This window comes from Monodon monoceros, unplaced genomic scaffold (genome assembly GCF_005190385.1).
Source record: "Monodon monoceros isolate NGI ecotype Baffin Bay Population unplaced genomic scaffold, NGI_Narwhal_1 Super_Scaffold_8, whole genome shotgun sequence".
In the NCBI taxonomy this organism is placed as follows: Eukaryota; Metazoa; Chordata; class Mammalia; order Artiodactyla; family Monodontidae; genus Monodon; species Monodon monoceros.
This window is the reverse complement of record NW_021703785.1, coordinates 72,830,005-72,843,182: the sequence shown is the minus strand read 5'-3', so window position 1 is coordinate 72,843,182 and position 13,178 is coordinate 72,830,005. Positions and strand designations below refer to the sequence as shown.

The 13,178-nt window shown below is 44.7% G+C and overlaps 1 protein-coding gene across 1 annotated transcript in view; it reads right to left on the bottom strand.

Moving 5' to 3' along the window:
* The window catches only part of SACS (sacsin molecular chaperone), a 39,335-nt gene extending 26,849 nt beyond the window's left edge, over nucleotides 1-12,486 (bottom strand). Inside the window, exons 1-5 of the mRNA XM_029210392.1 lie at nucleotides 12,362-12,486; nucleotides 12,145-12,295; nucleotides 6,318-6,405; nucleotides 5,334-5,419; nucleotides 2,539-2,650 (exon numbers count right to left, since the gene is read on the bottom strand). Of these exons, the coding sequence (XP_029066225.1) occupies nucleotides 2,539-2,650; nucleotides 5,334-5,419; nucleotides 6,318-6,405; nucleotides 12,145-12,295; nucleotides 12,362-12,372 (448 nt within the window). The 5' untranslated portion in view covers nucleotides 12,373-12,486. The remainder of the gene's footprint in view (nucleotides 1-2,538; nucleotides 2,651-5,333; nucleotides 5,420-6,317; nucleotides 6,406-12,144; nucleotides 12,296-12,361) is intronic.
* Between the last annotated feature and the right edge of the window lie 692 nt (nucleotides 12,487-13,178).

Genomic DNA, 13,178 nt, shown 5'->3' with positions numbered 1-13,178 from the left:
AGAAATTACGGGGCTTCCCTGGTGGCGCAGTGGTTGAGAGTCCACCTGCCGATGCAGGGGACACGGGTTCGTGCCCCGGTCCGAGAAGATCCCACATGCCGCGGAGCGGCTGGGCCCGTGAGCCATGGCCGCTGAGCCTGCGCATCGGGGCCTGTGCTCCGCAACGGGAGAGGCCACAACAGTGAGAGGCCCGCGTACCGCAAAAAAAAAAAAAAAACAGAAATTACAAATTAATGGTAAAAATTACCAGCAGAAGAAATATAGTATTGTTGACCAAAAATCCAAAAAGGAAAAATTATGGACTTAGATACTCAAAACACAGGGCAAAGAAGAAAATTAACCACAGTGTACTACTTTTAAATTTGTTCCTAAATAGAATATTTATTTATTTTTGTGAATGGAATTACCTGTAAATGTATAAGAAGACTAAAGAAACCCTGTTAATATATTATTTCATAGGGTGAAAAATAACCCTTCTCACGTGCCTATGAATTCAAGCACAGATATGGGGATGCTGGCCACAGTTTGCTTTACAAAAATGGCGTGGCTGCTACTTGGAAAATAGTCAAAGTGGGGATATGAAAAGGCCAAGACCGCGAGGCTTTTGTAGGAAGGACAAGCACGTGGAGGCTGCCTCTGCTAAACCCAGGCCACAGGGTGTCCTCAGACACAGCAGAAAAGGGCCTGGGGGAGCCCCAGATTTCGCCACACTCCTTCACTTGTACCTCTTAATTAACCACATCCTTGAAATCCTTAGTAAAGTGAGAAACTGGGGAAGATCTCTGAGTTTTCTACATCGGATCTGACATTCTGAGTCTTTTGTAATCTCATTACATAACAAACAAGTTGAACTCAAGAGTTCTCGTGTACAACACTAAATGTCAGTAAAGGGAAAAAACTGTGACCCAAGAAGATGACACCAGCCAAGATACCGCTCATGTCTGTATGAGAGAGAAAGACCCTCAAACACCACAAGCATGGAGGGCCCTCAACAAACATTTGTTAATTAAAGAGATCAAGATCATGTCCACTTCCTTCTGTATGTGCAAGTTTTAAAAAATTGTCTAATCTGACGTCACTTTAAAGAGCCTCTCTCTAAGTATGCTTACGCATAAACTCAGCTAAATAATCTTGTTTCATAATTTTTTCTTTTAATGAGGTGAAGTCAGGGCTGGAAGGAAAAACTCCTAGACACGAGAGAATTGTGAAGCAGAATACTTCCAGGATCTCTTCCCGATCTCTTCCTGTATACAGTTCTACAGGACACTCCCCAAATCAGGATGACACCAGACAGAAAGCATTGTGACACACACAATCTCCTTGAACCCTCAAAGTGACTGGGGCGGGGGACTATGTTCTCGCCGCTCCACAGGGGAGAAGGCTGACAGGCAGCCAGCCTCAGGGCCCCGCCCAGGCACAGGGAGGAAACACGAGGGGCGGGCCCGACTGACACTCCACACACCAGCACCCCACGGACGTGGGCCACGGGGAGCCCCGTGCAGGATCAGGGTTCAGACAAAAGTCCCTCATATCTACGGGGGGTATCTTTCAACAATGACTACATTAAATCACAGACTCTCAGAGCCAGGAAACCTGACTGGTTTCACCCTCTCACCGAACAAATGAACAATGGGGGTGAGCTGACTTGCCCAAGATCATGAAGGGGGCAGGAGTCAGGGCTAGAATGAAAACCTCCTGCCATACTACGTCTCATCCCATCTCCTTATAGAATTTTAAAAATGCAACTTCCATATCACAAATATGACCTAAGAATAAATATATGTGTTTATTTATATAATAAATATATCATAAATGCTAAATATTTAGTATTTAGATGTTTAACAGTAATGTTGATTACCCTCCTAAATCATGAAACCTCTTAAAAAATATATGACTTAATCTCCTTAAAAATATGTCCAGGAAAGTCTGAACTGACCCTCCCTTTTCTCGATAACTTTCTACCACACACAGTCATTCACAATCACCCTACTGACTTTAAAGCTGCACTAAAAGTTACAAATATTCTTTTCAACACAGCACTTCAAAGCGCAGGACTTCAGCAGTCTTTACGTTCGTTATCGCTTCTTACTGTCTTTACTTTCATTTTCCTTACTCACTTCTCTCCTTCAATCTTTCTTCTCACCCTACTTCAAAATAATTCAAGGGCAGTCTCAAAGCACGAAGTAATACACAAAGCCACAGCCTCTAACTTCTTTCCAAATGCACAGAAGTGTTCTATTTGTCTCGCTAATGATATAAATGCTCACAAGTTGACTGAACAGAATAAGAGATTTATGTATTTACATTGCTTATTACTCTGAGTTTCAAGATTTTTATTCTTCGCTCTGTAAAAATACCAACTAGCAGAGACATCTGCCCACAAAAAGCAGAGAAAAACATCTCTTGGAGTTAAATACGCCAAGAAGTGAAGGACAGGTGGTAACTTGACTGTTCACTAAACACTCAATTGTAAATCACTAAAACTCACCTGTTAGTACATAAAATAAAACTTGTCCATAACTAATTATTGATTCTTACCCTGATATTGTGCCATATCTTTTGACCAAAGAGTCTCTGTTCCATACTGAGTTTCATCATATAAAAATTTAACTTCTGTGGCCCCAGCATCTTCTGCATTCTGAATTAATTCCTAGTCAAGAAATACACCAAAAAATAATATTTAATAAAACAGTAATCTACTGCCCATCTTTGTATTTACCTATAATATTTAAAAAGTAATTACACATAAGTAAAGGAAACCCACTATTTGCGTCGTGAGCGAGGTCTCTGTACATTCTTACAGTCAGCAAGCGCTGATGTGTACTCCTTCCACATTGCTTATTGTGTAGATCTGTGCGCCAGCCAACTCAGGATAATTTTTCTCCCTTGGATATTTTAGTAGAATTCGACCTAGTTTAGTCTAACGTAAAGACCAGGTGACAGGGCTTCCCTGGTGGCGCAGTGGTTGAGAGTCCGCCTGCCGATTCAGGGGATGTGGGTTCATTCCCCGGTCTGGGAAGATCCCACGTGCCGCGGAGTGGCTGGGCCCGTGAGCCATGGCCACTGAGCCTGCGCGTCCGGAGCCTGTGCTCCACAGCGGGAGAGGCCACAACAGTGAGAGGCCCGCGAAAAAAAAAAAAAAAAAAAAAAAAAAAAAAAAACAGAACAGGTGACAATTTCCTGGATGAGCTCTGAATTAGACCAAACCAAATCAAGGGGTTATATTTTAAATGGATGGGTCTTTAGACACAGAATAATCCACCCTGTATTAGCACACTCGTGAACCTCTAACTTTGGGGGGCACTATTTTTTACTTTCCCAGCACCCTGGAATCACTAACGGGGGTGGGGGGTGGCAGGGATGGGCAGGAACTGCAGAGGGCGTACACTGATACTACAGCCATGCCGACAGCAAAGCCTTCATCAGAGCGGGTGACACAGCACACTGCCTGCATGCAACAAGATAAGCATCAGACTGAGTGCGGGAGCAATGTGCAAATGAGAGCTGGTTGTGACATCAGGTGGGTGGTTCGTTCACCCCGTGCACACCAGAAGGCTGGGGACAGTTATCCCACATGCCGTTCAACCCCAAACACGGACACGTGGCCACGCTTTATCTACCTCCTCATCAGTGGCGAAGTCTTCCTGTTCACGCAGCTTCCTATTTCTCGTGGGACTTTTAAGACTCACTCCCACCCTGCTTAGTCTAGGAGAATCCCTAAAAATTAGCAATCTTATTTACATTAGGGTATAATATAAAATAATATTAAAGGTAGAAATAAAAATTAAATAGGTAGCAAAATGCAAGTTTAACTTACAGGATGACAGCACTTTAGAGGCTGGATCTTGCTTTCATCTGGATAGCTACTTGAGACTTATGTGTATTTTAGGCAACAGAGATGAAGAAAACAAGATAACATCCCAAGTCCCAGATTCCAACTATCAGTCTCAAGTTGAACAAAAAATACGATGGGGCCCTTCTTCTCAGGGGATCTCTTTCAAACCGACTCTGAGAAGAAGAGGCAATAAATGTGCCAATTTGCGTAAGATCTTGAGCTAGTCACTAAAATTTCTCTGGATCTATTTCAGCAAACATCACACAAGGTGGTGGCCTACGTCTAGGTAATTCTAAGATTCCTATTACATCTAAAGTGGTAGAATTCTACTAAAATATCCAAGGGACAAAAATCATACTGAGTTGGCTGGCACACATATCTACACAATAAGCAAAGTGGAAGGACTACACACAGCGCTTGCTGACCCTAAGAATGTACAAAGACCTTGCTCACGACCACTGCCTTGTTTGCCAACAGGATCTCTATCACTCATTTTCGAATTGATGAGGCCCTACTAAATCCTGTCTTAAATTTATTCTGTTCACCTCTCTCTACCCCCATAACCCAATAATGACACTCTTCCCACCTTCACTTTCCTAATATCTCAATATAAAAATGGCTTTCAAATAAGCCTTCTGTGAGCCACCGATGCCTGTTCTCAGAGACAGACTTAAACTGCCCCAGTGCCTCATCATTATTAAGCTCCCTAGGGTACAGCACTCCTCAGTCAGCGCCTGCCTGAGTATGACTAATACTAAGGTAAGCTAAACTGACCTAGTGCTTATTCTCTAAAATGTTACCATCTAAACTAGAAAATATAATAAGAGCTAAGATATTCAACATAATAAAAACTAATTAGAGGAAAATGCATAATAATTGATCTACTTTTACACTTAATTAAGGAAGTTTCTTATTAAGCTTAAATACAAAATCTAACTTTTGCAGTGTCTTCCATTTGCATTCTTTTATGATTGTTCAGTTTGTTTTTTTAATGAGTCTATTCAAACTAAAAGAATATACTGTAAATAGAAATACTTAACTAAAACAATTATCCTTTTAAATAAACTCTCCCAAAAAGCAAACTTCTAAATCTACGGGAGTCAAACAGGCATGGGTTCATGGCCCCTGAATGTGGGTTTTGTCTTATTTTATTTGGTCGGCTGGTTGGTTTGTAATGCCCCTGCACAATGTTTTACATAAAATTACATTATAGAATTACATAAAATTACCAAATAAATGTTCCTAGAGCAACACTGCATGACTACAGCACACTGCGGTTTAGGGGGCTCCTTTGCCTCTGAAACCTCACATATTTACATGGACTGCATCTCAAGCCATCACATCCAGCGTATGCACTGCAGGTGCAGAGGGAAACAGACACAGCCATTCAAATCTAGACAAAATTCTAACATGTAAATACTAACAGGCCTTGTAAGTAATACTACTCTGTCTCATTTTTATCAATGTAAATGCACACATGCACACACCCACACCTCACCTTAAGAATCTGTCCTCCTTCTGGATATCTTCTTAAAATGTCCTTGAGGAAATCAACAAGTGGGGGAGTTGTTTGACCAAATCGACCTGAGAACACGGGTAAAACAATTTAGAAGAAAGTCCAGTCCTCTGGCCTATTATCAACATGTTATTTGGTTCTGAGACACAATGAAGGTGTGCAAGTTCTGACTTCACACACTTCACTGCAGCCCTCTGGTACGAGGGCTACCTGACTAAACAGATTCAGTACAAAGTAAAGCAGACTCAATTTTATCAAATCTCAAGATTTTTAATTAAACTACAAATTAGGTTTTTAAAAAATGTTCAAACATATACCAAATGTCACATAAGATTATTAATTCAAAAATAAAGAGCATGGCGGGGTGTTGCTATTTTCCGAAGCAAATGAAATAAATGGCGCTATTTTGTGGCTGCTTTGCCACTAAGTAATAAGCCAGAGACTCTGGTGCCTGTTATGACATCCTTAATGGTCGCAAACTCAACCAATGTTCTGAGTGTTTTGAAACATGGCACAATGTCTCAACGGCTGCCCAGTTCAAATACCCTAAAGTCTCTCCTAAACTGGAGATTCTCAGAACTGACCGACCAGGTCACTTTCAGACAGGTGACAGCAAAGCGTAGGGAGCATGGGGGAAGGGAAATAATTTCTCAGATGCACAGAATAAAAATACATCTGTTTATAAGTAAAAAAGAAATCTGTGCTTAAGACAAAATCATCACTATGAATTTATCTGCATCATTTTGGTACAACTACCCGCCACGACCAAGCATCCACAGGACCCTGCCCACAGACTACTCCACCCAATGCATCCTTACAGCTCACTGGCTCCACCCACACCTGTGTTCCTCTGGCCCTGACATCCCCTCATCACATCCAAATGTTATGTACATTCATTTTATTTTTAAAACATAATCTTTATGCGACTAAAAATGGAATTTACTCCTGGTAAAGTCAATGTTATACCTCCCCCTTTTAAGCCTCTTGATTGAAGGTTTACAAAAAGATGACAATTTTGGGAAGTCAGATCTCCAATCCTGATCCAGTCAGATAACTGAAAAAAGAAAATAAAATTATGACAAGCAGTATAGTTCCTAATTCTGTAAGTTCAAAACTTTACCTCATTTTTTTTCACCTAAGAAATGTTTGTTTTACAAAACAGTAATAGAGTCACAGATGTAGAAAACAAACCTATGATTACCAGGGGGGAAATGGGGGAGGGATAAATTGGGAGATTGGGATTGACATGCACACACTACTATATATGAAATAGATAATTAATAAAGACCTACTGTATAGCACAGGGAACTCTACTCAATACTCTGTAATGGCCTATATGGGAAAAGAATCTAAAAAAGAGTGGATTTATGTATATGCATAACAACAAAAAAGAAATATTGTTTGTTAAGTGTTCATATAAGGAAATAAGTTGTTCTGGAGAAGTGAATATTCCAGAGAACAAAAATTTAGTCATAAATTTTATTTTAAAATGTAAATGCTTTTTCCTTAAATAATTACAAATAGATAAAGATATATAGATTCTGCTTTAGAATAATTTTTAAAATTTTATGGTGAATCAGGATTATCAACATAAACAAAATCATTCTTTTGATCGGCATTTCCAGAGAGTATTACTCAGAACAGAGCTCCATGGGATTCGACAGATATTAGAGGACCAAAAAAAAGCTTTAATTTGTTGGAATAATTTGGTTTTTAGGGCATTCAACATATTAATATTATGGTAACCTTCTTTAAAAGGATTATACTATGTGGTATTTCACAAATTTTAGCAGTAATTTTTTTTTCATTTATTTTGAAGAGCATCTTGTAAGATACTGTTCCTAGAAATACACTTTGGTAAACTGCTTATAGACGTTGTTATAAAAAAGCTATGATGTGAAAGGAAGAGATAAGTGAGGACTCCAACCTCTGAAGCTGCTTGGGTCTATGATTTCCCCAACTGGCTTTCCTGAAAAATGCCTCAATATACGTTTTCCTTTCGGTGACTGCTCTGTTTCCCACAAATGCAGGGTACAGTGTGTGATCATGACCCACAGGAGCAGGTAATGGACTGCTTTTCTGAAAAAAAAGCCAGATCCACTTCTCCCCAGCAGCGCACTCATGCTACTGAGGAGTGACTTTCAGGCAACAGTCTGCAATCGCTACCCCAGCTCTCGCCTCTGGTAGAAGAGGTGAGAACTGCCTCTGCAACTGACCCTTCCTTGACAGGGAGGACAGGGTTCTGAAGGACACTGCTCTCCATATCACGACTCCACCATCTCCATCGTCCACCCCCCACCTCACACGGCTGCCCTCCAGGCTCCCAGAGCTCGGCCTGCCAAAAGGCGGCTTCAGCGGCCCTCCTCCACCGACAGTGGCACCAGCGTGTCCATTCCCAGTTCCCCTCACATCTAACTCGGTCTTCTCCACTTCCAGTTGTTCAGACTCTCAACTTCTGTTGGATTTTTATAACCATCTCCCATCTGGTCTCCTTACTTTCTGTACATCATCTTCATTCTAGTCCCCATTTCTAAAATATAAATCTGAACATGGTTGTTAACGGTTGTTACAGCTCCCAGTTTATAAAGCACTTTCATATACGTGTTCCCACTGAATCTTAAGGCAAGCCTGTAAAAAAAAACCTCTGTGCACAGGAAATACGGACAAAGATAATCACAACAGTACTGTTGTTAACAACAAAAATTCAGAAACAACCCAAATCCTATGACATATTCATACAGTGGAATATTATCCAGCAATGAAAATGACTTAACTAAACTGTACATAAATTGGGGTGAATATTCATAACATAATATTGAGTGAAAAAAGCTAAATCCAAGTTGCTACATATAGCGTAATAAGCTTCTTGTTAAGTTCATAAACAACTAAAAGTAAACAGTATATTGTTTAGCTTATACACACACATCCATACAAACACAGGTATACACACACACACACACACACACACACACTTACGATAAAACTATCGAAACAACTATAAAAAGGCAACAGAATAAAACACACGAAGAGGTAAGGCAAAAGAGACAGGCATACAGGCTGGGGAAGAAAAGAACAGAGGGAAAGGAAACCGGCAACAGCATTCTAGTTCTCCAGTTGGATGATGTCATCAAGGTTGTTCATTCTATTATTAATTAACTAATTAATTGATTACTAAAAGAGAGCTATGCATAAGCCAAGGACTAGTAGTCCAATTCAGTTAGCAAAGGTACTTTTAAAGAAGAACAGCAAGAAGGGAGGAAGGAAGGAAATCTGTAACACAGGAAGATGTCTCCAGGTGTTAAAGAGGACTTGAAAATGAAGAATACACGGAGTAGAACCCTGTTGGTGACAACACATCCAACTGCTGTGTGAGCTTGACACTGAATGCTTTTGGTAGATTCTAATCAGTGGCCCATAGCAAGGCGGTGATTCTCCCAAAGAGAAATCAAGCAGCAGAGATAACCTCAACAGTGCTACCTGCTTTCTCCCCCTGAGCCTGCCAAGACTTGGGAGTTCTGCTTGGGCCTCTCTCCTTGGACCCTAAATCATTTAACCAAGCAAAGTGACACTGGTCGTGTTCACCTCCAGAGGCAACGAAACCTTAAACGTTGCCCATTTCAGTCTTCATATTTTGTTTCAAACAGAATGATGACAAAATACTTTGAACGCCGGGTCTCTGTTCAGGCCAGCCTAAGCCTCCCTTAAGGACCTCAGAGACGCTCACTTTCTTTTACTAGGAAACAATAACTCTCTCCAAGTTGTGAAGCAGATAGTATAATATTGGATCTCCCAACACTTCTTCCTCTGTTCAGCTGTCAAGAACACAAGGAGGTTCTCAAGATTCAAGAGCTGATAGGCAGGACATTGCTGATCAACTAAAAGACAGGAAAGGTAAGCAATACTTCAAACCTCCGGGTTTGAGGCTCAAACACATTTGGCTCGAGGAGAAAGTGTCAGGAAGATACGCAGCTCTAACGAACAGCTTCACTCTCTTCACAGGACAGGAAGAACTTACAGATTCCTCTTCCAGACCAGGAAAAGCAAGAGAGACAAGGAGAAAAAGGATGGTAGGTGACCTGGAAAGACTGAGGACCAAGTAAGTGCCCAATGCTAAGTCCAAAACCAACCAGAGCCAGCGAGTGACACCGAGGTGTCAGCAGCTTTTGTTTCTTTTTACCCTGAAATATGCAGAAGTCTCACCAATGATTCAAATCTAAGAGGTTCTGAGCGGCACTGAATAAAAACGGAAAGAAACCACCTCTGTGAAAGATTCGCTTATAAAAAGGAGACCCTTCTTGATGACACGCGTTAGCATCACTAAGTTCACCGGTTCAGTAGAAGTCACAGCCCGTCCTCTGCATCAGGAGAGAACTGTGCCCTCTGACTGTTTTCTAGGAGAGCTCCATCCTTGAGTTCAAAGTTCACTTTTAATGGTTTAAGCTCTTCTCTGTTTTAAAGAACTTTACATTTAACTTTTATTTATTCGCAATAGACAGCCTGACAGGTGCTCTCTGATGTGGAACAGTCAGAAGTCCATAGACTTTGGAATCAGACAGACGTGGGTTCAAATCCTGACTTGATACTTTATCTCTCTGAATCTTAGCTTTGCTCTTCTACAAAATGGACTAGTCACAACCATCTCATGAGGCTGGCTGTTCTGAGTAGTAAATGAGATGATACATGGAAAGTCCCCAGCAGAACAGTGTGTGGAACATGGTTAAGTGCTCAGCAAATGTTAATCATATTCCCAGTGAGTTTACCAAGGTGCAGGAGGAGAAACACACTAAGCAAGTTGCTTCCCAAAATCATGTCCCCAGCCCTGACCGCTATCCCTTGAGCTTCAGTGCCAGAGCCATAGCTGCCTGTTGACGATCATGCCCTAGACTCTTACACACCAGAGACCTCAGAACTGGTTAGAATTCATTTTATCCCATTCCTTCCAGAAACAGGAAAACAGACTCTAACATGTTACTTAACTTGGCCTCTGTTACCCGCTGGTAATACAGGAACAGGATCTAGGTCATTTACCTCTTCATGCATTTTCCTAGATGCTTTATACTCTGCCACCAGCTCAAACATATGCAAAAGCGAACTGAAACTTGGATCCCCCGGAACTTGTTCATCTCTGCTAACTGAGCATTCTTTTCCTGGTCTGACTCAAGGCCTGTGAACATCCTTGGCCGGGCCTTCTCCCTTATTCTACATCCAACACCGCCACCACCCCTCCCTCGGTCTGCACAAATACACACCCCCGTCCGGTACCAAACCACCATAATTTTGTCTTTTACAAAGCCCGCTGTGCCTCCTTTCCTCTCAGTTTCAGCTCCACGATCGAAGGCTGGAAGCTCACCCCTCGCTCTAGCACAAGCTTCCTAACTAGACTCCCCGCCGCGCACCCACTCAATCTGAAACACGCTGCACACCACGCCCGCGTCCACCATCCCACAGCAGTGCTTTGCAGAGACACTTCCAGAAACCTTTCCAATAGCAAGACAGAGCCCCAACTGACTCTTTGGCTCTGACCACATCTAGGGGATAAGATGACAAAGGAGGACCAGAGGAACAACCAAAGAAGTAGGTAGAGGACCCGGGTGGGTACACAGGAAGGTCAAGAGTCTGGGGCAGACACAGATAAAGAGGTAAGAATGAGAAGCTTTCCTCTTCAGTCCTGCCCAAAGCCCTCAATCAAGCCACTGTCTCACACCAAAGACCCTGGGGAACCAAGGAGTAAGGAGAACTGATCCCTGGAGGAACACAAGGATCTGTCTAAGAGGGCAAGAGACCAGAAGGTGCACCCAGGCACACAGAAGGCCAAGATTACACTGAGAGGTTACAAATCACGGGTACCAAGCATGTCCCCAATATTTGTAGTGTGTAGTAAGGAAATCCAATACTTGAAATGCCATCCTGGGTGTTCAAGCAGTCCTGTGTCTCTGGTTCAACCCTTTTTTACCTCCTTATCGCTTAAAAAGTGAAGATATTTACTAGGATAAAATAACAAGTTAATTTCTAGTAAAACGCCTCCATTTAACACCTCCTTTAAGAAAACTGTAGTATTTCCCCCAGTCTTAAAGGTTATATATAACATGAAATACTCCAATTTTCCAAAGTTTTGATCTGTTAAATCATTCATTTGCACTATAAATTTCCTCCTCAAAATCACAGCTTCCATGTAAAAGTATGCCTGAAGAGCCTCTCAGTCCTAAATTTCTGTGATTCAGAGATGGGTAGAAACATCTAAGACATAAAAGGTGAAAAAGTACTGACCAGGATTCCAGTTAAATGCATAACAAAGTCAGAAATATATGAGTAATGATGAAGTCACTTCAGTGGTTATGGCTCCGAAGAAGCAAACCAAAAAAACAACCAAAAAAAAACCCCTCTTGCTAAAGCGCCCATCAAAAAAGTATCTTAATTTCAGGAAGTGAAGATTCAGACAAAAGGGGGGAGGGGGAAACAATGCTGAAACGGCAAATCGACAGAAATCACAGCAGTGACAGGCACACAGCCCCGTCATTCGATCGGTATCCACCAGGCATGATCATTCCCAGGCGAGCGGGAGCCCGGTCGCCCGTCCCGGCCGCCCCATCCCCGGCCTCTCCCCCCAGACCCCATCCCCCGGTACCCCCCGTCCTCCGCCCCCGTCCCCGGGTCCCCGTCCCCGGTCCCCAGGCCCCATCCCCGGGCCCAGTCCCCGGTCCTGCCGTCCCCAGGCCCCGTCCCCAAGCCCCGCGCCCCAGCCGCCCCATCCCCAGGCCCCACCCCCGTCCCCGGGACCCCGTCCCCGCCCTACCTGCCGGCCTCCGAGCCACAGACGCTGCTCCGACGCGGGGAAGCCCGTCTCGGCCGCGAGGCGCCGCTTCACGTCGCGCACCGTCCAGGTCGCGGGCACCGCCATCGTCCTGCAGCCCACGCAGCCGGGAAGCACGGTCACCCGGAGCCACCTGTGTGAAGGCAAAGGCCTCAGCGGGCGCCACGTGGGGCCGTGCCCTGGGCCGACCCGCGCTCACCTGTCGCCCATGACTTGTCCTCACCGCCGGCGCTGCCGCGCCCGCACCATGCTCCCGCCGCAGCCCGCGCCTCCCGGCCCGGCCCGCCGACAGGGAGCCGCTGCAGGAAGCCTCGGCCGAGCAGGGGCCGGCAGAGGCGGCGGCGCGCTCCCGGCCGCAAGGGCCCCAGAGGCGCCGCCCGCGGGCACGCGCCCGCCAGGACCGTTAGCTGAGGAGACGCCTGGCCTGCGCTTAAGGCCCACCCGCAGGCCCTGCCCCAGGCCCCAGGCCCCGCCCCAGGCCCCGCCCATCCTAAGGCCCCTCCCCTCATGGACCGTTCCGGAGGAGATGCCTCTCCCGTCAAGCCCCGCGTCTCCCTCACCTTTCCTTGAGGAGACCCTAGACCCACCAGGCCCCGCCCCTCCCTCAGGCCCCGCCCCGCCCATCAGGGCTCGACCCGCCTACAGGCTTCACCCCACCCGGATCTGTAGTTGAGAAGCTGCCTGGCCCCGCCCCTCCCTCACGCCCCGCCCCCGCCCGCCCTCCATCCGTCTGCGACAATGCAAGGCAGGGACCGCCTGCAACACTCCGCTGGAAACGCGGGACGCAGGTTTACAGAAGACTTGTGTTTTCCTTGACCGAGTTCAAAAGTGCCAGGACATGCAGAACTAGACCTGCAGGGCCTACGTCTCCTTCAACCGTAGTGATATGAGTCTCTGGAAGCATCTCCAAATGAGGTTGACGGTGGCCTCTCGGGCACCAGCGGGGAACGAGGCGGCCGCAGAACAGTGTCCCCGCGGATTCGTTTCCTCTTTGTTTTTAAGGTACAAAAGGAGGA